General features: G+C 37.9%; 1 protein-coding gene across 14 annotated transcripts in view; it reads left to right on the top strand.

The window, feature by feature from the left end:
* The window catches only part of SNAP91 (synaptosome associated protein 91), a 149,118-nt gene that overhangs the window by 93,366 nt on the left and 32,747 nt on the right, over positions 1 to 23,005 (top strand). For 6 of the 14 annotated variants that reach the window (XM_043593020.1, XM_043593017.1, XM_043593019.1 and 3 more), the window contains 8 exons: positions 9,074 to 9,088; positions 9,234 to 9,401; positions 16,122 to 16,229; positions 16,864 to 17,127; positions 17,364 to 17,441; positions 17,620 to 17,691; positions 18,128 to 18,211; positions 19,527 to 19,610. In XM_043593020.1, the coding sequence (XP_043448955.1) occupies positions 9,074 to 9,088; positions 9,234 to 9,401; positions 16,122 to 16,229; positions 16,864 to 17,127; positions 17,364 to 17,441; positions 17,620 to 17,691; positions 18,128 to 18,211; positions 19,527 to 19,610 (873 nt within the window). The remainder of the gene's footprint in view (positions 1 to 9,073; positions 9,089 to 9,233; positions 9,402 to 16,121; positions 16,230 to 16,863; positions 17,128 to 17,363; positions 17,442 to 17,619; positions 17,692 to 18,127; positions 18,212 to 19,526; positions 19,611 to 23,005) is intronic. The other 8 variants (XM_043593027.1, XM_043593022.1, XM_043593023.1 and 5 more) reach the window with 4 other exon arrangements.

Here is a 23,005-nt window from a genome sequence, read left to right as displayed (position 1 = left end):
AGTAATATTCCATTTTATACACACACAAACACACACACACACACACACACACACACACACACACACACACCCCACATCTTTATCCACTCATCAGTCAATGGACATTTGGGCTCTTTCCATAATTTGGTTATTGTTGATAATGCTGCTATAAACATTGGGGGTGTGTGTGCCCCTTTGAATCAGTATTTTTGTATCCTTTAGGTAAATTCACACACATATAGTCAATTACCAGGAATACACAACAGGCAATTGCTGGGTCATAGGGTAGTGCTATTTTTAACTTTTTGAGGAACCTCCATAATGTTTTCTAGAGTGGCTGCATTCCCACCAACAGTGTAAGAGGGTTCCCTTTTCTCCACATCCTCACCAATATCTGTTGTTTCCTGGCTAATTCTGACAGGTGTGAGGTGGTATCTCATTGTGGTTTTGATTTGAATTTCCCTGATAATGACTTATGTTGAGCATTTTTTCATGTGTGTTAGGCATTTGTATGTCTTCTTTGTAGAAATGTCTGTTCATGTCTTCTGAACTAGGTTATTTATTTTTGGGTGTTGAGTTTGATAAGTTCTTTATAGATTTTGGACACTGGCCCTTTATCAGATATGTTATTTGTAAATATCTTCTCCTATTCTGTAGTTTGCCTTTTAGTTTTGTTGATTGTTTCCTTCACTATGTAGAAGGTTTTTATCTTGATGAAGTCCCAATAGCTCATTTTTGCTTTCATCTTTTTTCCATTGCGTATTCTTTCCTGCTTTGTTAAAGATTAGTTGACCATATAGCTGTGAGTGCATTTCTGGGTTCTCTATTCTGTTCCATTGCTCTGTGTGTCTGTTTTTGTGCCAGTTCCATACTGTCTTGGTGATTACACCTTTGTAATACAGCTTGAAGTCCAGAATTGTGATGCCTCTCACTTTGCTTTTATTTTTCAACATTACTTTGGCTATTTGGGGTCTTTTCTGGTTCCATACAAATTTTAGAATTGTTTGTTCTAGGTCTTTGAAAAATGCTCATGTTATTTTGGTAGGGATTGCGTTGAATGTGTAGATTTCTTTGATTAGTATAGACATTTTAACAATATTTGCTCTTCCAATCCATGAGCACAGAATGTTTTTCCATTTCTTTGTGCCTTCCTCAATATCTTTCACAAGTGTTCTATAGTTTTCAGAGTACATATCTTTTACCTCTTTGGTTATATTTATTCCTAAGTATCTTATGGTTTTTGATGCAAAAATATCCATATTACTTACAGTGATCTATAGCTTTAGTACAATCCCTAGAAAAACTGCAATGGCATTTTCCCATAAATATAAAATAATCCTGTTATTTGTACAGACCACAAAAGACCCCAAGCAGCCACAGCAGTGTTGAGAAAGAACAAAACTGAATGCATCCAACTTCCTGATTTCAAACTATAGTGCAAAGCTATAGTAATCAAAATAGTGTGTTACTGTTCTAAAAACAAACCCCTTCACCAACAGAACAGAGATCCCAGAAGTAAATTCACACACATACAGTCAATTACCAGGAATACACAACAGGGAAAGGATAGTCTCTTTAATAACTGGTGTTGGGAAAACTGAATATCCACATGCAAAAGAATAAAATTGGAACTTTATTTTATACCATACAGAAACATTAACTCAAATGCATTAACAACTTAAATATAAGACCTGAAACCATAAAAAACAGAAAAATCTTTTCAACATTGGTCTTAGCAATTATTTTTTTTTTTGCATATGACACCAAAACGTAGGCAACAAAAGCAAACATAAGTAGGACTGTGTCAAACTAGAACACTTCTGCACAGCAAAAGAAACAATCAGTAAAATGAAAATGCAACTTCCAGAATGGGAGAAAATATTTGCAAACCATGTATCTAATAAGGAGTTAATATCCATAATATGTAAGGACTCAATTCAATCGCAAAAAAACCAAATAACTTGATTTAAAAATGGGGAAAGGTCCTGAATAGACATTTTTCCAAAGAAAACATATAGATGACCAATAGATATATGGAAAGGTGTTCATTTCCTAATCATCAGGAAAATGCAAATCAAAAGCACAATATTATATCAGCTCACACCTGTTGGAATGGCTATACCAAAAAGAGGTAACAAGTACTGATGAGGATATGGAAAAAAGGGGACCCTATACACTTTGAGAGTGCAAATTGGTATAGCTGTTATGGAAAACAGTAGAGAGCTTCCTCAAAAAATTTAAAAAATAGGACTACCACATGATTTACTAATTTCACTTCTGGATGGATACACACACACACACACACACACACCACACACACACACATATCAGAGAGGTTATCTGCACTCCCATATTCATTGCAGCAATATACAGAATAGCCAAAATATAGAAATAACCTAAATGTCTGTCAGTGGACAAATAGAGAAGGAAAATGTGTTTTATATATGAATAAATATAACTATATATATATTCATTCATTCATATATACATTCATATATGCATATATTCATTCATATATATTCATTCATATATATATATATTCATTCATTCATTCAGTGGAATATTATTCCACCCTAAAAGAGAAGGAAATCTTCCAATTTGCAAACACATGGATAAACATGGAAGACATTATGCTAAGTGAATAAGCCAGACACGGAGAGACAAATATGTATGATCTCACTCATTATGTGAAATCTAAAACAGTCAAATTCTCAAAAGGAGAAACTAGAATGATGGTTGGCAGGGGGTGGAGAGTAAGGCACAAAATGGGGAGACGTTAATCAGAGGGAACAAATGGTCCATCGTAAGATGAGTAAGTTCTGGAGATCTAATGTGTAGCTGGTGACCATAGTTAATAATACTGTTGTATACTTGAAATTTGATAAGAGAGTAAATCTTAAATATTCTGACCACAAAAATTAAGGTAGTAACTAGCAGTTATGTGGGGTCATGGATGTGTTATGTCGATTGTAGTAATCATTTCACCAAATATATCAACTCATCTCATTGTACATCTTAACTATATACCTCAATAAAGCTAGAGTGGGAGGGTGGAAGAAACAGCACAAGTGAGACATTAACTAGCTGATGAGGAAACCAGTAAAATGATAAATACAGTTCAGAGGACATTTCAAGGAATTTGCTATTTATTGGGATTTGAAAAGAAATGTTAGAATAAGTTGACTAGGTTAGATACAAAATTAGTTAATGCCCAGTAGGTCAATAAAAGATCATATCTTGAGGTTATCTTCTTCTCCCAGACAGAATATAAAAATCACTTATCAACAAGATCTGTAACTTTTAATATATCATTTTAGAGTCAGAATCCTTAATTAACATTTAAATTGCAAAGCCAAATGAAGTTACCTTCCCCTAGATAATTAAATAATCCTTGGGTGAGCTTGCTAAACAATGTGTCAGTATGACATCAGAGTAATGCTATAATCTCTGGATTGTATTTCCAAGTTGTTTTGGCAACAGAATAAACAACAGATAACCAGTCCTGCAATAAAGTTGCTAATTATAAATTATGAGCATTTTAAATATTGGTGTTTTCCCACTGAAAACATTTAAACCTCCTATATTGAAATGTTCAACTCTTTTTTTTTTTTTTTTTTTGTAATGTTTATTTCTTAGAAGGAGGGAGGGAGAGAGAGAGAGAATGAGAATGAACGGGGACGGGGCAGAAAGAGAGGGAGACAGAATCTGAAGTAGGCTCCAGGCTGTCATCACAGAGCCTGATGCGGGGCCATGAACTGTGAGATCATGACCTGAGCCAAAGTCGGACATTTAACTGACTGAGCCACCCAGGTGCCCTTGAAATGTTCAACTCTTAAGCCTACAGCTATGATTTTTTTTTTAATTAAATTGCTCTTTCAACTTCACTTAACTTTGTTAAATTTCAGTTGGTAAAAGGAAAATATTCTTGCTGAGATTTTATAAGGGCATTCTTCTGGTTCTCATGTTTTCATTCTGAGCTTCAAGTTTCAGAAATTTTTGATTTTTTCAATTTACTAATTTTCATTACCACAGTATCTTATACAATTAATTGTGTTTCTGGTTCATTTAAGAATGCTCCAAATCCATATCCTTAAATCAGACTTTTTATGTCATAAATTCTTGCAAATGGCTTTTAGAGATTTTTTATAATTTAAAACTTAGTGTTAATTATAATTTGTGGGGTTATACGAAAATTTTTTGGTTTTATATGAATATAATAACTCTTTAATTCTGTCAACTATTTAAATCAGTATGTATTCACACTGTTAATTTTCAGAACTTCTCAAACATTTACTTAGTGACCGAGTTAGAACTTTAATGAATAACCAGTGAAACCTTATAAACCATCTCCTTTTACCTTATTCTTTGGCATGAAATTGAAGAGAAATTCTCCTTTTCTCTTTCTTTTTCTTTCTTCCTTTCTTTCTTTCTTTTTCCTTTTCTTTTTCTTAAATTTTGCACCAAAAGAATGCCAAGTAAAAAGTAAAAGCTAGATGAGATCTTTTAAACTTGCACTGAAACAGTTTTATTCATTTCCATCTTCAAGCACTTTTTGCTAAGACACACAATACTGTAAAGAATAGGTTATAATTAACCAATTTTATGAGACTACATTTCAGCCTTTACTTGTTAGAAATAAGTGACCATTGAAGACCAAAGCATTAAGATAGCAATGGATAAAGAAGAAAGCAGAATCGTGTGATTTTAGTCAGGGCTGTTCAGGAGGGACATGCAGTTTGTGCCTTGCTCAAAGGCAGAATGAGAGGGGCTAAAATCCAGCCCACTGTCTGCTATTCAAGCTGTGACCCTTTTCATCCTTGAAAAAGGGGTGCTTTTCTTTCCCTTATCTGTTGGCGCAGATGGAACACTTTTTATATAGTACAAAGCACCCTCCAGGCTAATAGAACCTTGGCTTAGGACCTGATGGTCACTTTTTGATAATTAGACATCATTAGTCTTCTGTCTCAAGAAAATGTGTATGACTACAGTATTTCATAGCAGTAGAAGAATCAGCTAGAGAGAAAAATACTAATAAATTCTCTAATTCCCAAGCAAAATAGTAAAAATTATAAGTCTTAAGACACTGAAGTAAACTTGCATAATATGAAATGGAGTAATATTAGTCATGTTCAGTTTGCATTTATCCTACAGATATGCCAGGGTAGTAGAACATGATGCTAAATTGTAACAAATATATTTTGGCTCATTTGACTAAGCAAAAATAAATAAAATCACTTTCTCAGTCTTGTTCGATGAAATCAGGTCACTTCTATTATTAAACATTTTAATTTTGTATAACCAGACAGTAAAATACAAACTCTAAAACTCTTTTAGACCTATTTGGATATTTTTATCTGACCATAATGCTAGTAAGAGGATTCACTTTCCAGCATCCATGGCCACTTCAGGTGTTTAAGAATTTCTCTTGGAGGTTATACATACTGATAAATATTGGCATTTTAAGGGATATCTTGTAATGAGGGTATTTTTTTCTGTTGGTGTAAGAGACAACCAAATTTTAGCAAATTCATATTTTAGTAAACCTAAGTTAAATAATGCATACAAGATTTGCATCTGTTGACCAATAGTGAGCATTTTGACTGAAAGAAGATAGAGCTTTTTGTAATCCCTGCCTCTGGCCCCGTAATAAGGAGAGTGTTTTTCTCTTCATAATAAATTCATCTCTCAGCACAAACAAGTGAATATGTATGTTGTATTTCTGTGTGTCTTAGAAGTGGGAAACAGATCATTACTTATTATAAATGTTTGAAGTGAAATTTCTAACTTTTTGAGAAATACAGAATTACTACTAGGGTTTTATTAGAATTAAGAAACCTAATAGAAATTAATTACCAACGTTCATTTGAAGGCTCATCATTATTCAGTAATATGACTTTAATAGTTTTCATGGGGAATATTAGCCATAGTATAAGCAATTTTGGTGACCTATATTACCATTTACTTGCTAATTAAATCTGAGAGGCATATCTATGGGCTGTTTAGGAAACATGCCTTGTACACACACACACACACACACGCACGCACAGAAAGATTTATAGAAGCTTTGAAATTCATATTTCTGTAATGAAAATTACAATTTGACTTAAATATTAGCTATTGCTATTGTTATCATTAACAAGCATTTGATACACTCCAGGCATGGGTGAGCACTTTAAATATATTAATGCATTTAATCTTTTACAGTAACCTAAGAAGTGTAGCTACATATCACTGCAAAATACAGATCCTTGTTAATTCGGTTATAGTTCTGTTTCCTCAATTACAGTGAATATTTTCTAGTAATTTTCTTAGTTCAAAAAAATATGTCTGATTATGTAGTACTTGCAATGAATTGAACTCTGCTGCTGTGGGTTTAGGGGCAAGGGTTTGTATAGTTTAATCCTTTATAAAAAGTGGTAGCTTTGAGAATAATAACTATTCCCATCATCCTAAAGTAGGGCTTTCTTTTATAGAAGGGAAAATTTTGCATAAAGTAAGAAATAAGTAACATAAATTATATTTCCTCCAGAAAATTCAGATTTTAGAGACTAAAACCTGTGGCAAAAGTTTTCAGCATCAGTAATGCCCTAGTATGTTTAATCATCATAAATTTTCCTAGGAAATTTTACTCTCTATCTTTAATCATATTGCAAGCAGTCTTATAGCCCTCCATCTGAAAAAAACAGTAGTCACAAGCAAGGAACTAGTGTTTTAATCTTTTATAATTTTTTTTAAGGCTGTTTTTGTTTTTTGGGGTTTTTTTATGAGAGAGAGAGAGAGAGAGAGAGAATGAGAGCGCATGCACACAAACAGGGGAGGGGGCAGAGAGAGAGGAAGGAGAGAATCCCAAGCAGGCTTTGTACCCACCAGCAAGGAGCACAACACAGGGGCTCGAACCCACAAACTGTGAGATCGTGACTTGAGCTGAAATCAAGAGTCGGACGTTTAACTGACTGAGCTACTCAGGTGCTCCTTAATCTTTCATACTTTTGAAAAATATTTCTATTTCTCTCCTTCTAGTACACATAGATAGTCTTCTCCTTTATCACTTACCAAATGTACAAAATAAATTGCCCATTCCCTGTCATAGACAATCGCAGGTCTGGAAACTTAACATCACATGGCTCTTAGCCCTTCTAAGTTAGATTGCATCTTAAAATAGCCATTGATAAAACAAGGCTAGAGAGAGTCCCACCAATGCCAGGAGAATAGAGAACCAAGTGTTTCTGGCTTCTGATGACCCACTTTGGTTTCCAATTAAAATTTTAGGGTGTATGACTATTGAGTAACAGTTGTATTGGGCCTGATTCTACTGGTTTAAGGAATTATTGGAAGGACCTTCTTTTTCTCAGGATTTGAGACCTGATCATCTAACAGCCCCAAATCAGTATAGCTCCTCTTTGCTTGGTGTTCATTATGCATACATTCTAAAATTAAAAAACTGTTTCTAATGTGATGTACCCTGTATGTTATCATTTTCTAATGTAATGAAATGTATAAGATTTGGTTAGGTAGAGCCTTGATTACCTTAGTGTATCTGTAGAGTGCTTTATCTAATATTTATTGGGTTTGAAATTGCATAGTTAAATGAATGTGATCATTTTTTATTGAAAAAAAATTTAATGTTTATATTTTGAGAGAAAGAGACAGAGCAGAAGTGGGGGAGGGGCAGAGAGGGAAGGAGACACAGAATCTGAAGCAGGCTCCAGGCTCTGAGCTGTCAGCACAGAGCCTGACACGGGGCTTGAACCCATGGGCCATGAGATCATGACCTGACCTGAAGTCGGACACTTAACCGACTAAGCCACCCAGGCGCCCTAAATGAATGTGATAATTTTTAATGTCAAATTTATGTTTCTCAGTTTTTTAAAATGTCTTCTAGAACTTTTAGTTTATTGAGTTCTCATAATGTTTTTAAGCCTCTTAAAAAAATAGCTCACTAATGACTTCTGATAAAATGTCTTCATGATTAAAATAAATTTTTAGTAACATTCATGAATTCAAATATGAGCCCTGAGGCTTATCACATGACTGGGAGTATGCGCATACCATTGGACACTAAATGTTTAACCTAAAGTCATAGTATAGTTAAGAATTACCCCTCCCAGGCTTTTTATTTGGATCCCAACTGTAATCTCACTATTGAACACTAAGAAAGTATGTACCTCTGAAGGGAGTGCAGACCTCAGAAGGGCTGAAAAGTGTTAATGCTACACAATCTCTCACATTCATCTTAAAAATAATTCTCGGGGCGCCTTTGTGGCTCGGTTGGTTAGTGTCTGACTTTTGATTTCCACTAAGTTCATGATCTCATGATCTTGAGAGATCGAGCCCTGTGTCAGGCTCTATGCTGATGTCTGTGGAGCCTCCTTGGGATTCTCTCTTTCCCTGCCCCTCTCCCACTCACATGTATACACACACTCTCTCTCTCAAAAAAATCTGTTTTAAATAATAATTCTTATATGTTGTCACATAATGTCTATAAATGGAAAGATTATATATTGAATTGAAAAACCTCTGAGAGTGTGAAACTTATGAAGAAAAAAATCATGTAGTTTGAGGTTTTTTTTTCCCTAACTCCTAAACTTGCATTCAGTTCTTTGACTACGTGTGGTATGTTCTTCAGTCAGACTATAGCTATCATAAAGTCTCTCTTTATTCTGTGGTATTCTGGACTGAAGTGACACATCAGATACAGAGGATTAATAAAGTTCGATCAACTACAGTTTCTTCAGAATTGATATTTATCCTATAGTAAATCAGTCAAAGCAGATGAAATGATAAATCTGACAATAAATTGAGTTTGTCAAAGTTGTTTAGTGCTGACTTCAGGTAAGTGTCTTGACCTTGCTCTCTGTGTTCCCACCTATAAAATCGAAAGCATGGTCTAGAGGATCCCTACGGCCCCTTCCTGCTCAAACATTCCATGATAATAACAGATGATACATTATTTTTTAATTACAAATGGTTCAGAAAGGCGCATAAAGCTAAAACATCTTCAGTTAGTACCTCGCCCTGCTCGGACGTTGGTGTGCTTGCGTGTTTCAGCTCTCTCTTATTTCTTCATACGCTGACACATAATGGACATCGATAGACCTTTTGGGAGAGGGTGAGTAAAGCTTTATTTTAAACTTCTGTTTTAAAAGAGACTTCTGTCTCTTCATCACTTCCTTAATTTGATGATTTGGAGCCTGGTACATCTTTTGTCCTTTCCTCTTCCCTCCTGTTTGTTCTTTGTCTGTGGTACAACACAGATTCTCTGGCTGCAATTTCCTCTGTTCCCTCTGAAGCACAAATTTCAGACCCATTTGCACCAGAGCCTGCCCCTCCTACCACAACCGCTGAAATTGCAACTGCTTCAGCCTCTGCCTCAACTACTACAACTGTCACCGCTGTCACTGCTGATGTGGACCTCTTTGGAGGTTAGTCAGTCACATCACTGTTTTGTCCTTTTCCTTCCAGGTTTGGGAGTTGCCTTAGAGTTGAGGTGCTTAAAAATGTTCACGTGATAGGAAAACATGTCAGAGTGTTTACTTTTTAAATGTTTCTTCATATATATTTATCAACACTAACTTTATCAATTTCATCTTCACTTAATTTTAGTAGCTTTAGAGCAAAGATTGCAATGCTTTAGGCCAGTGTGATGTTTCCAGTTTTTAAACGTCGGGATTTAAATTGCTGTTAGAACCCTTGTCCCATGTATGTCCCTGCCCTGCAGCATCTATGTGAGAGTGGTGCCAGGCTTCTCTATCACATTTAGGTTTGGCTTCTTGACCACCTTCAAACTAGCTGAACGAATCATATTTGCAGAATATGGAAGGGGAAGTTCTGGCTTAAGTTATTTTTTAAGATTTGGAAAAAAAGTCATCCAAGAGTAGTTCAGATTTGGAGGTCTCTGAAGAAAGTTTGGGGATACGCCCATTTTGTAACTGTAAGCTTGTTCTGTACAAGCAAAGAGTTGGATCATCTTTGGCCTTGGAACTTTGAGAGATCATTTGATACAATGCTCACATGCTGATTGAAAACAGGTTTAGGTTAGAGTTTGAAATGATCATCTGAAAATACACTTTATGTTCAAATGTAAATTCTGACAGAGTTGACTCACAGCTGTGAGCTTGCGTCAGGTATCCTAGACTCTGGCGGTATAATATGCCTGGCCCTTATGAACCGACCGAAGCCAGTGTGTTTACATATTCCCATCTGAGCGGTGCTAATGTCCACACCTGGAGAAGTGCTCATATCAAATACATGCATCGAATAGTGTTATATTCATCATAGTTTTGTGTTTCTTTGTTACCGTATAACATCTTTCCCGGGGCATTTTGAGAATATGGCAAAGAAATTGGAGGAAGCAAGTGATGCGGACAGCGGGACAGATTTGGCAGGCTCTCGTGGAGTTAATACATTCCCCTGGGAACATACACTTACTGGCCTGTCCCACTGTGCCACCTGCCATGCCCCAGTCTCTGAGGCTTGCCAGCACTGTCTCGGACAGGAGCGCTCCGGTGGACACAGCACCATTGCCATTGTTTCACACAAGGAAGTTGCCGCTGCTTGCAGCGCGGCCATTCCTGTTGCAGGAGAAACCTTTTTTTAAAGTGGGGGAAGGAGGTTTGCAGGCTCTTGCATATTTTATTGAAAGTAGTCAACCACTAGCGAAAGTTAGTTTTTCAGTTATGCCTCTATAACTTTGAGACCAAAAATTAAATTTTCAGCTTAAATTTGTAAAACGAACTTCTTCACACACCCCCTTCCCCCCTCCCCATTATTAGTATTGGGTACGGGTGGTTTCTCATACGCTCATCTTTTCAGAAACACTTCAAGGAACATATGAACAGGACAGATAACTATTTTTTGCTTAAATATTTCTACACCTTTAGCTGTTTAGATTTTTATTTTTCAATCCAATTGTAAGGAACTTAAGTGCCTTTAAGAAAACAGTCAACTCCATCTTGCTTCCTCCGTGGCTCTCTAGAATAGTAAAGCCTGATATAGTTCCTTGAAATAGTCTTTGTGCCATTATGCTGTTTGTGTTGATCATTTATGGCTGATTTTTCTACATTCGTCAATCAGAAAGACCTGTATATTTGTAAATATTTTCATGGTTCTTTCTATCCTGAAACACCAGTTTAAAAGACTAATACTGCATGGGGCGCCTGGGTGGTGCAGTTGGTTGAGCGTCCGACTTCAGCCAGGTCACGATCTCGCGGTCCGTGAGTTCGAGCCCCGCATCGGGCTCTGGGCTGATGGCTCAGAGCCTGGAGCCTGCTTCCGATTCTGTGTCTCCCTCTCTCTCTGCCCCTCCCCCGTTCATGCTCTGTCTCTCTCTGTTCCAAAAATAAATAAACGTTGAAAAAAAAAAAAAAAAAAGACTAATACTGCAGAAAGTCATGTAACTTAATCCCAAAGAATGGGGCTCTCCTTGTGATTTTCCCAATATCCTTTCTAGTCATCTGGCTGTAGGTAAAGTGAGTACATCTGTAAATCTCATCATAATTATTTTTACTGATCTGGATAGCTCCATAAACTATCTCCTGACCTCTTAGCTGTAAAATCTCTACCTTTATGGCCAGGAGTCTACAGGTGTCACGATTGCACAGTTTTCAGTGATATTCCCTAATTTCTTTCATGTTCTTTATTGATTTATAACGAATCATCTAGAGATGGGCCATGTTGTGTGGCCATTTTTTTTCTTATTTTGTGTCACTAAAATGGGCAAGTGGTAGAACTCTTAAATACAATAAGGGCACCAGATATTTTGTTTACATGATTTTAAAACATGCACTTTTGAGGGGCGCCTGGGTGGCGCAGTCAGTTAAGCGTCCGACTTCAGCCAGGTCACGATCTCGCGGTCCGTGAGTTCAAGCCCCGCGTCGGGCTCTGGGCTAATGGCTCAGAGCCTGGAGCCTGTTTCCGATTCTGTGTCTCCCTCTCTCTGCCCCTCCCCCGTTCATGCTCTGTCTCTCTCTGTCCCAAAAATAAAAATAAACGTTGAAAAAAAAATTTTTTTTAAATAAAAAAAATAAAAAAAAATATGCACTTTTGAGGTTTTATCTAGCTCATACAGCAGTATTAAGTAGATGTCTTTTTTTTTTTTAAGTTTGTTAATGTTTATTTATTTTGGAGAGAGAGACAGAATGTGAGTGGGTTAGAGGCAGGGAAAGAGGGAGACATAGAATCTGAAGCAGGCTCCAGGCTCCGAGCTTGTCAGCACAGAGTCTGACATGGGGCTCGAACTCACGAACAGGGAGATCATAACCCAAGACAAAGTCGGGCACTCAACCAACTGAGCCACCCAGGCGCCCCAGTATTAAGTAGATGTCTTTAGAAATAAGTTAAAGAGATTTATTTCTGGGAAGTAGTTAATTGTTTAATTTCATGAATATTAAATATTAAAACATTGGTTATTTCTATGCACTCATAATAAATTTGAAAAATGGAAAATGTCTGATATTTTTAAATATTCACATTGATACCCCACATAACATTTTAGTTATTTCAATGTAAGTCATTAAAAACATTTTCAGAAAATTATATTTACTAAACACTTTATTTTTTTTTTAATTTTTTAACATTTATTCATCTTTGAGAGACAGAAACAGAGTGTGAGTGGGGCAGGGGCAGAGAGAGAGGGAGACACAGAATCTGAAACAGGCTCCAGGCTCTGAGCTGTCAACACGGAGCCTCACGCAGGGCTCGAACTCACTGTGAGATCATGACCTGAAGTCAGACGCTTAACTGACTGAGCCACCAAGCGCCCCACACTTTATTTTTTAAAGTGAACTTTTAAGGGGGAAAAAGTGCTTTCTGTGATCATACAGAACAAGACTACAAGATAGTATTGTACTTTTAAAAATTAGTAAAATTTACAGATGTTGATAAAAATAAAAGACAGACTTCTCTAAAATATTCTATTTTTCACTTATGGATACTTTGCCAACAGCAGCATATTGTTTGTGACAACACAGGGTTTTTTTTTTTTTTCCTGAGCACTCAAATGCTAATTGATACTAATTCCTCTACACATTCACCAGGGTACACTTTCAGTCACCTGTGTCAGTTTGGGAGCAAGCTTTCAGGAGCATGTAGTCTGTGAGCATGAAACCAAGTGGCTGGAAAACCAGAGAACTTCCCTCACAAGCCTGCTCTCATTTGTGCAAGTTGGTTAACAAACTAAGTACTAAGTACTTAAATATAAGCACTTGAATCTAGATTTTGTGTAAGAGTCATAACCTGGGACCTTTGGGGAAGACTGGAATGGTGCTTTCAGGTTGTTGACAGTGATTAAAACCCCTGTCCAAGTAAGCGATTTAAAGATGGCTCATGGGACTGGAGAAGATGGGGAGAATTCAAGCTGGGAAAATGATAGCTATAAGAAATTTTTAGAAAGGTAGTCACATGATAAAAAGTTTGAGAGAAAATTCTTCCTAGATTGCTAGAGGGGAAAAAAAAGACTGGTCCGTAGCAGTGGCTGGGAGACTGTTTTGCTGGGGAAGGCCTGGACTGGGTCCATAATTATAGAACAGCAGGAACATGCATTTCCAGGAAATAGCACGGGTTGAAAATAGCCAGTATGTAAAAATGAACTGCAAATGGGTAACAAGGAAAGAGAACTTGATTAGAAAGAGCTTGAGTTTTCAAAACTGGAAGGTTAATACTGCCTTTGATAATGAAAGAAAACTAGGTAGTAAAACAAGTTTAATTTATTTACAACAACAACAAAAAATTCTATTACCTCTCACAGCTTGAGGGCCAACTGAGCTCTGCTGGACAGTTCTCATTCATGGTCTCCTTCCTGGCTACAGTCGGGCTGGGGCTGGTGTTAACTCAGGCAGTGGCTGGGGCTGCAGTCTTACTCGTGCACATCTCTGCCTTCTGGCCTGGGAAGACAACCAACGGAACCTGGGGCAGCTGGGCTCCTATCTTTAAGAGAACTTCTGATGAGAATAGATGAGTTTATAATCTTTAATTTTCAGTAACAGGAGAAGCATTTAAAGGAGATACACATCTTGCTGGCAGGGAGGAAAAACCTCTTTTGAGGACATGGTTACAAATATGTGTTTCACCTGCTTACACGTAAGTGGTAACTGCGGAGGGAAGCCCGTAGATATTTATTTGACCCCCGTCCCCAACACTGACATAACTGGTGTTTATTCCATCGGACAAACACGAAATAGTAGAATGTGCCATGGTTCATAACAGTGCGGCATAGTGGTTAACACAAAGCCTCTGTCATTTTATAGCCAGATGCTGACTCTACCATTTGCCTGCTGTGTGACCTTGGTCAAGTCACTCAGACTTTCCAAGCTTCCATTCTCTTATCTACAGAGTAAAGATAATAGAATCTACATCATGAGATAGTTATAGGAATTAAATTTAATAATGTCATAAAACATTTACACAGTGGCACATGAACACTCACTAGGGACAGCTATCACTGTTTCTACTAGTTTTAGTATTATTATCCTCACTTCTATTTATAGAAATAAAAAGAAAAACTGACCTGACCCATGGCAAAATACTCTCAGCCCTGCCTACTTCCTCCTATACTTTCTTGTGTTCTGCCCCAGCTCTTTAGGTTTTCATATTGCTCTAAGCGCTCTCTATCACAGCACCCTTAGCATGGCTTCTGGGGAAGCAGGACTGGCCTATCCACACTCCAGTATTATTTGGCCTCTCCCCTGACTGACCTCTGCTCAGAAAACATATTCCCTTGTGTAGCTGAGGGAAGTAAGCAAACCAAATAAACCTGTAAGATATGAGTGAGTGATTGTCTCATTATGTCTTCTAAGGATATTTGTGTTTTTATAACTTTTAACCCAAGTGTCTAATTTCATGTTTGTTGTTCCACTTAATGCTGGGCCTCAGGAAAGGAAAACAGGAAAGTCTGTTTCATACTCAGATCAGTTTGGAACATGCTCCGTTAAACTCAGAATCAAGTGCCTTGACTATGTAAATCTCCAAGAAAGGGAAGATACTGTGTAGTAGTTCACAAGCATATCTGACAATTTCTTTTTAATGGCCAGAGGAACAGTGTTCTTGAGGACACTTGTAGATATTGTGGAAGGCAGTATTTTAGGATGAGAAGTCTAGCAGGTAAGTGGCCGATTCTAGATGGGTGTTGGTCCCCATTTTCAAGGAGTTTCTTCTAAGCAAATCATATTTATGTTGGCTCATTCTGTTGTACTTTCAAATTATAGAATTTCTTTGAAAACTCTGGGTTTTTTTGTTTGTTTTTTACCAAACTAACATGGTTTACTGGCAGAAATACATTGGGTGCCATTTGTACACATCAGCCATTTATATATTTATAAATTGGGGCTACCTGTTTGTTAATGAATTTTCTGCTCTAAATAGTAATATGCTTGTAGTCTTAAATGAAACCGTATTTTTAGTATGTTGAAACTAGATCATTTTCCAAATAATGAGAGCAATACAATATTTGAAAACATTAATAAACTTAAGTTGAAATAAAGGCAGTATGGTGTCATCCCCTAGTTTTGTTTTCTATTTCCTTAAATCCTTGCTTGTATCTGAAAATGCTTTTCAAGGATAACAAAGACCTAACTTTTATGAGTACTTAGTAAACTTTTCATGTTAACAGTGTAATTTTTCCTGTACTAGACCATAAAATATTTTTTTTCACTAGAATTATTTGTTTACATTTCCATCATATGTTTAATTTTATGGGCATTAAGGAAAACATCTATGTTTGGTAGAAACCACCAGTCGGAGACATCTTAGTAACATAGTGAATAAGTATTACCTAGACATGAAAGATTAACAAGATCCTAAGTTACATAATAAAGTTATTTTTGTGTTTTAATTTTCACATCCATTAATTTCTAATGATACATAAAACATGCTTCTCAGAGCCCTTATACAATGAGAATCCTGTGGCCTGATGGATCCTAATAGGCCTCAGCAGTATGAACACTGTATCCTTTGCATGTGACTAACATGAAGGAGTGCAAAGAATCATTGTTTTGTGACTGCCAGCAGCGCATGGGCCGTAAAAATGCATTTTAAGAAATTCATGTTGTATAAGGGAGCCTTTTTCGCAATTTAACTTGGTTCTTTTACTATATTTTCTTCTCTTTTTATTCCTTTTAATTTCTGTTGTTTTAAAAACTGCACCCAAGATGCCTTTGCAGCTTCTCCTGGGGAGGCCCCTGCAGCATCCGAAGGGGCCGCCGCACCAGCTACCCCAACCCCCGTAGCGGCAGCGCTCGATGCATGTTCAGGAAATGGTGGGTTGAAAGTCATGAGCAAGTCTGTTGTTTCTCTGTCCTCATGTGAAACTCCCATAGTTAGATGTGGCCATGTTTTTCTAACTTTAATCTCTTCCGAGTAGCAAGTATCATTCACAACGGAATAGATAGTGCTGGCACTTAAAACATTAAGACGATCAAGTGCATACTTAATCAAAATTGACAATTTCTCAAGATTGACAATTTTTGTCAGTGCAAGTATGCTCTCTTAATGTTTTTGTCCTCCAACGCTATACTGTACTCCTTTCTAACACTGAGTTCTAATATATAGGCATGTTTTAATGAGTTTTCAAAGCTACCAAATTGGCCAGTTTGAGGGTTTGAAGAAAAATCTCTGCTCCTAGACTGGAGGCTAATCTTAACAGTACTTTGAAGTGTTCCGGTTTCTTAACTGTGTTACCCACTAAGTTTTTTTTTTTTTTTCTTTAGAGAAACGTCCAAACCACTGACCCTTGCTAATAGGCTAGTAGTGCCAGTAATGCAATCCACGCAGCCCAGTGCCTAGCTAGTGTGTGAATATCTGTGTCAGGTGTCTCTCACCCTAGTTGTGATGCCTCTCTCTTGTCTCTCTCCTTACCGATGCTGTATATGTCTCCACTTTCCTTTCCAAAAGACCCCTTTGCCCCGTCCGAAGGTAGCGCAGAGGCTGCGCCCGAGCTGGACCTCTTTGCAATGAAGCCACCTGAGACCAGTGTTCCTGTAGTTACCCCTACAGCTAGCACAGCCCCTCCGGTTCCCGCCACTGCTCCTTCTCCTGCTCCCGCTGTCGCAGCTGCCGCTGCCGCCACTACCGCCTCCGCCTCCGCCACCGCCGCCTCCGCCGCCACCACCTCCGCCGCCACCACCGCCGCTCCTCCTGCTCTAGATATCTTTGGTGGTAATTCTTTGTTGTTGTTGAACTCTCTTCACCTGGTGGATTGAATTCTGATAACCTGAGATACCCTGCACACACAACCGTTAGTGCATGACTACCGTGTAAACTACATGCTTTTCTAGAAACCGTTTGCTGCTTATTTCGGAATTGTCCCACGTGCGCACTCAGAACCGGAAATGTGATGCTGTGTCGGACTGCTTTGTCGAGTTGAGTAAAGACATGTGTGTTCTTGGTCTTAGATTTGTTTGAGTCTCCTCCTGAAGTCGCTGCAGCGCCTAAGCCAGATGCTGCTCCTAGCATAGACCTGTTTGGTACAGGTAAACATCTAAAGCAACTTCCCCTCCCTTTTTTTTTTTTTATATATTAGTTCTCCCAGATGTTTTCTTGATTGAACTCTCTGTGCTCACCTGTGATAATGCATTTGTTAGATATTTAACTTTGATTTCAGCTTTCTACTTACCTCTGCTTGGTTTTGGTTTGTTTCACTTTTGGAAGATGCTTTCTCCTCTCCACCACAAGGGGCCTCTCCTGTGCCTGAGAGTTCTCTCACTGCTGACCTCTTATCCGGTGAGTGCTTTTGCCAAGGCCAAGCCTTCTGAGATGTCTGCTGGGGGTTATGTGTGTGCAGAGGCGGATACGAAAACACGCAGGTTCGTCTTGAGTTCTTTTAAACTCAGAATTCGCCTGAAAGAAAGAAATCTCATTTTGGCTCATCACCAACTGATGAGGTTACTGATTTCAAATCTAATGCTGGTGAAAAGACACAGCTTTTATCCCCCCCCCCCCCAAATGTTAAAATCTCTGAGTTTCAGGAGTCAAATGTTATTTTCTTCTGGAAAGTATGTATTTTTAAATCCATTTGCTTCTTCTCAACTGTTAAATTGGTCTGCAGTCTTACTGCCTGCTGTTAAACATGAAATCCTGAGAAGCCATCTGTCAAGGCTCGTGGTTTTATTTTCCCCTGGGTGACATGCCCTTTTCCCTGTTGTGTGCTTCACCGCAGTGGATGCATTTGCCGCACCGTCTCCTGCAACCACTGCCTCTCCAGCAAAGGTGGACTCTTCGGGCGTGATAGATCTTTTTGGGGGTGCGTATCTCTCCTCCTTCAACACGTGAAGAGTCTTCCCCCCCCCTCAGAATAGTTTTTAGATCTTCCGCTTCATTATATCCCATCAATTTTTTCTTTTGACTACGTGAAGTTATTTCCATCTCTCAGCTGTGTAAGCTTACAGTTTTAAGACCTTTTCCATTTCTTTGCCATCGTCATCTTCATTCTCATCAGCTCACCATAATTTCCAATGCATGGCCTAATGAAACCGATCGTTTCTTCATTTGAAGTCTTTGTGTTTTTAACTTTTTGTTCCTCCTAATGTAGAATCAGCTGGTTGGAATTTCCTTCTACTGTTCTTCATTGGTGATCCTGATCTATTGGCTAAATCAACATTTCTAAGTTCTTAAAAAAAAAAAAAAAGCAATGTAAATATTAACTAGATAATTTGGAACTGAAAACAAATAAACCAGTCCAAACTGAAAACATAAGCTGGAGAGCCATACATTATTCTGTAGGGTTTATTTATGTTGAGCTTAATGTTTTAAATCCTGCCAGAGAACCAGAAGATGTTTCACTGATTTAAATGTATTCTTCCGTTACTTTGTGTATTATCTGAAGGCAGGGAGATGCACTGAATTAACTCTTAAGCTACTCAGTTGGATGATGGATTTAAAATCTTATTTTAGCATTAAATTTCAGGGAAAAGTACAGATTTGAAGTGATTTCTTCATGAATGTCCACAAATGTGTGTGCCACAGGCTAAAATGCCATTTTTAGTAAGTTAAACCACACCGAGTACCTTCCCCACTGAATGCCGAAGCATCATGGTATGAACCATGAGGGGTACAATGGTGTCACAGTCTCTGACATTCAGTAGCTCAAAACTTGTGGCAAATAAACACTGAACTGTGGTATAAAGGTACAAGTTGGGCTGCTGCTGCTGCTCAAATTAAGTTTGTTCTTTTTTTTTTTTTGCTAAGTTTAATGGAGTTCTAAATGGGAAAGTTCTATTGTATTACCTCTTGGTAAAATTTTTAAAACCTTGATCCTATTTTAAGAGATGACAGGATTCAGTCCAGAGGTTTTTTTCTTTAAATGGAAAAGAAGAATTGTCTTACTCTTACAAAGAGGTATTAATCTGAAATATGCTCGGACTCTTTTTTGAGAGAATAAACTCAGAGCGTGGTCAGAACATAATTCAGTTGACTCAGTCATTTCATATATCCGAAGGTGACGGGTTCACCACACAAAGTGTCATGTCTATGCATTTCTCTGATAAACACTTAATTTACTTACTGTACTTACTGTTTACACTCTTTTACTTTTTTGCTGCACAATGGATAATGGGTAGATGCATTTGGAAGTAGTGCTTCTGAACCCCAACCTGCACCTCAGGCTGCTTCTAGTTCATCAGCATCGGCAGACCTACTAGCTGGTAATTAATTCATTAAAATAAAATGGTATTTTGTGGAAGTTAAGTTTTGATATATTTTTATAAGTTACAGATATGTAAACTTCAACATGCATGTATTCCTTCCCTTTTGAGACATAAAACTGAAAAACAAGACATTGTATAATAGAAGGTTATTTCCCAAGATTGTATAAATACCAATAGTAAAATCACAGTTGTATACAAGTCACCCCTGTGGCTCCTTGGATGCTCTTAAATGCCTTACTTTCTTTAATGTTAATTTTATTTTTGAGAGATAGAGAGACAAACACAGAGTGTGAGTGGGGGAGGGGCAGAGAGAGAGAGACAAAATCCGAAGCAGGCTCCAGGTTCCGACCTGTCAGCATAGATAGAGCCTGAGGCAGGGCTCAAACTCACAGTGAGATCATGACCTGAGCTGAAGTCAGACGCTCAACTGACTGAGCCTCCCAGGCGCGCCAAATGCCTTACTTTCAGTCATCACATTTCTTTTTGTTTACAAAAGAGGTAATATGCTTATGTAGCAAATTTTATCTTGTATTGCCTGTGCCCATTTTTTTTTTTTTTAAGAAATTTGTGTGGAAAGATATCATTATGTTTGTCAACTGATTCTGTAACTCCAGGATAAAGTGTTACAGATTTCCACCAGGGTTGAAACTGTTGCTACCTATGCCACTTTTTTTAACTAGCTGTTTGTTTGTTTGTTTGTTTGTTTGTTTGTTTGTTTGTTTTTTAATCTGAAAACTTCTGGAGAGCTCTCAGTTCAACAGGGCAATAGTGTGGCGTAGACTGACACAAGATGTCTAGGATTATTGCTTATTGCCAGGATGGGAAAGATGGAATAGCAGGGAAGATTTCAAAGACTCAAAGATAGTAAAAGCTAACTGTCAGCCTTCCTTGGAGGCAGGGAAAAGTATGCTTCATGTTAGCCAGACCTAGAAATTGCTATTTTTACAGGCAAAGCATTTGCCATTTGCAAGACCACAATAGTAAGTTTGAGGCTCAGGTTATCAGTCAAACTCAAAAGACATTGCTGGTTTACCTCATTCTGACTTCACTTAGAAGGTTACATAACACAAAGTGCAGCAGTAGCATCATAGAGGCCTCAGACACTCAGATCCAGCTTCCAATGTTCCTCCTCAGTTACCACAAGGAATGCATTTTGGTCATATGGTTGGCAAGGGATTGATGTGTGTGTGGGTCACATCAGCACAAGGACGTTGCCACGTTCAGAGTCTCTCAGCTTAAATTCCCTGCTAGTCATGTTGCACCTGAAACAGTGACTAGGTCTTATTTTTTCATGTAATGAACAATCCTGTACAGGTGTAGCAGGCATAAAACATTCATTCTTGGGTTAGTAATGAGTAATGACTTCATTAAAGGACCCTCATCACCTTTTAGAATTGTAGGAAGTTTGATATGAAGTCAAGTCATTTTTCGGTAATTTTTTTTTAATGTTTATTTATTTATTTTGAGACAGAGAGAGAAAAAGCAGGGGAGGGGCAGAGAGAGAATCCCAAGCAGGCTCCGCACTGTCAGCACAGAGCCCAACGTGAGGCTCCATCCCACGACGGTGAGATCATGGAGGTCAGATCTTTTCTCAAGAGGCCCGAAAGGATAATCACAGCCTACCTGTTGATGCTTTTCTTCCATCAGTCTTTCAGACTGGTTATTTAACAAACTTTCCCAGGGGCAGTAGCAGTTCTTTTGTGTCTTTCCCACCTTCTCCAGACTACCCTGGTTAAATATGACACTCTTGTTTGCTGAATCCACTTCATATTAGTGACCACCAGCTGGTATTTTGTGAATGGTGAAGAACCAGGGTTCCACCGTAATGTTGCTGTGCACTTTGGAACCTACAAATATGATAAGAGGCAGTGCACTTAACACACATCACAGCTGGTTACCTGGGGAAAAAATACTGGCTCACCTGGGTTTCCTCCTGGCCTGGGTGTTCTTCATAGAAGCTTCAAATGGGTCACAGAAGCTTTTACGCTCTTACAAAACCAATAACCTTAATTCGGGTTTTCAAAGTTCAGCAATAGGTTTTATTTTAATAGGCCACAGAAATAGCATAGTTTTCAGTGGTTATTTGGGGGAAATGACCTTGTCAATTTTCAAAGAAGATTACTGGAGCACCTGGGTGGCTCAGTCAGCTGGGCATCCAACTTCAGCTCAGCCCATGATCTTGCAGTTTGTGGGTTCAAGCCCTACATCGGGCTCTGTGCTGATAGCTCAGAGCCTTCAGCCTACTTCAGATTCTGTGTCTGCCTCTCTCTCCCCCTCCCCCACTCACACTCTGTCTCTCTCTTAAAAATAAACATAAAAATACTGTTAATAAATAAATAAAAGATTACTGATTATAAGCCTTTTGCTTTGCAGTTATAATTAAGGTTTGCAGTTATAATTAAAGTTATGGCATGTGAAATCAAATGTTCTGGCTTTTTGCAGAATTCTCAGAAGTCTTTAAAACACAATGTTCCCTTCCAGTTCCAAGTTAGAAGTCAGTGGCAGAGCCAAGAGATGTGATCCTGGGGGTGAGATAGGGTCTAAAACACACGTGGAACAAGCAGGAATAGTTTTGTCACCCACTGCCAAGTGCAGCGTTGGGTACCTGAGCCTGCACAGCTTCGTATCCAAGGAAGTCGAACAAGGAAGTACACACAAAGTGCAAGTTAGAACTCACCAGAAGCAAGCTTGAATTGCTCGATTGTGTCATCCATCCTGAAATCTTAGTAAAATGAGATAGAAAGGGAGAAAATTGGTGATGAAAGTGACAGTGTCATTTACATAGGTTTTATTGACTGTACACTTCCCATTTTTTCCAGTGCATCATCTTGTGACCTCTTCAGTGATGGGAAACGTATTTTGTGCACATTTTTTCCTTTCTCTATTTTTTTATTTAAATAAATGAACTTTTAGTGTAAGTAGGTGTAAATGGGTTTTAATGTCTAGCTTGTTCTACAGACAATTCTTACAATTTAATCTGTACATATCTGGGTCTGATTTACTTGGCCTGAAGTCAACTATTCTTTTACCTTATATCCTGATATAAGAGACTTTTAAATTCTAATTTCTCTAGATCTTAAGTATTTGGACTGGTTTTTCATACTTCTGTTTTGCTTATTTAGAAACATTTCTCATATTTGTTCAGGTAACACAGCAAGAATCCATGTTCTCATTGAAGAATATCATGGAATATTAATATAATTTTGTACTATGAACTAGAAGCAAATTTCCTAGCCAAAAAAACCTGCTAAAGTACACATTATAAAATCCCAGTTACATTTATACATTAAATCCAGCTGACAGCAGCTATTTCAGAGTTTTCAGACTGCCCAGACATTTCTGTTGAATGAATATCAATGGTAGAACAAATATTTGGGGTACTATGTTATGAT

Source organism: Prionailurus bengalensis, chromosome B2 (genome assembly GCF_016509475.1).
Source record: "Prionailurus bengalensis isolate Pbe53 chromosome B2, Fcat_Pben_1.1_paternal_pri, whole genome shotgun sequence".
NCBI classification, from domain to species: Eukaryota; Metazoa; Chordata; class Mammalia; order Carnivora; family Felidae; genus Prionailurus; species Prionailurus bengalensis.
The sequence above is the reverse complement of the archived record's forward strand: the minus strand, read 5'-3'. Positions and strand labels throughout refer to the sequence as shown.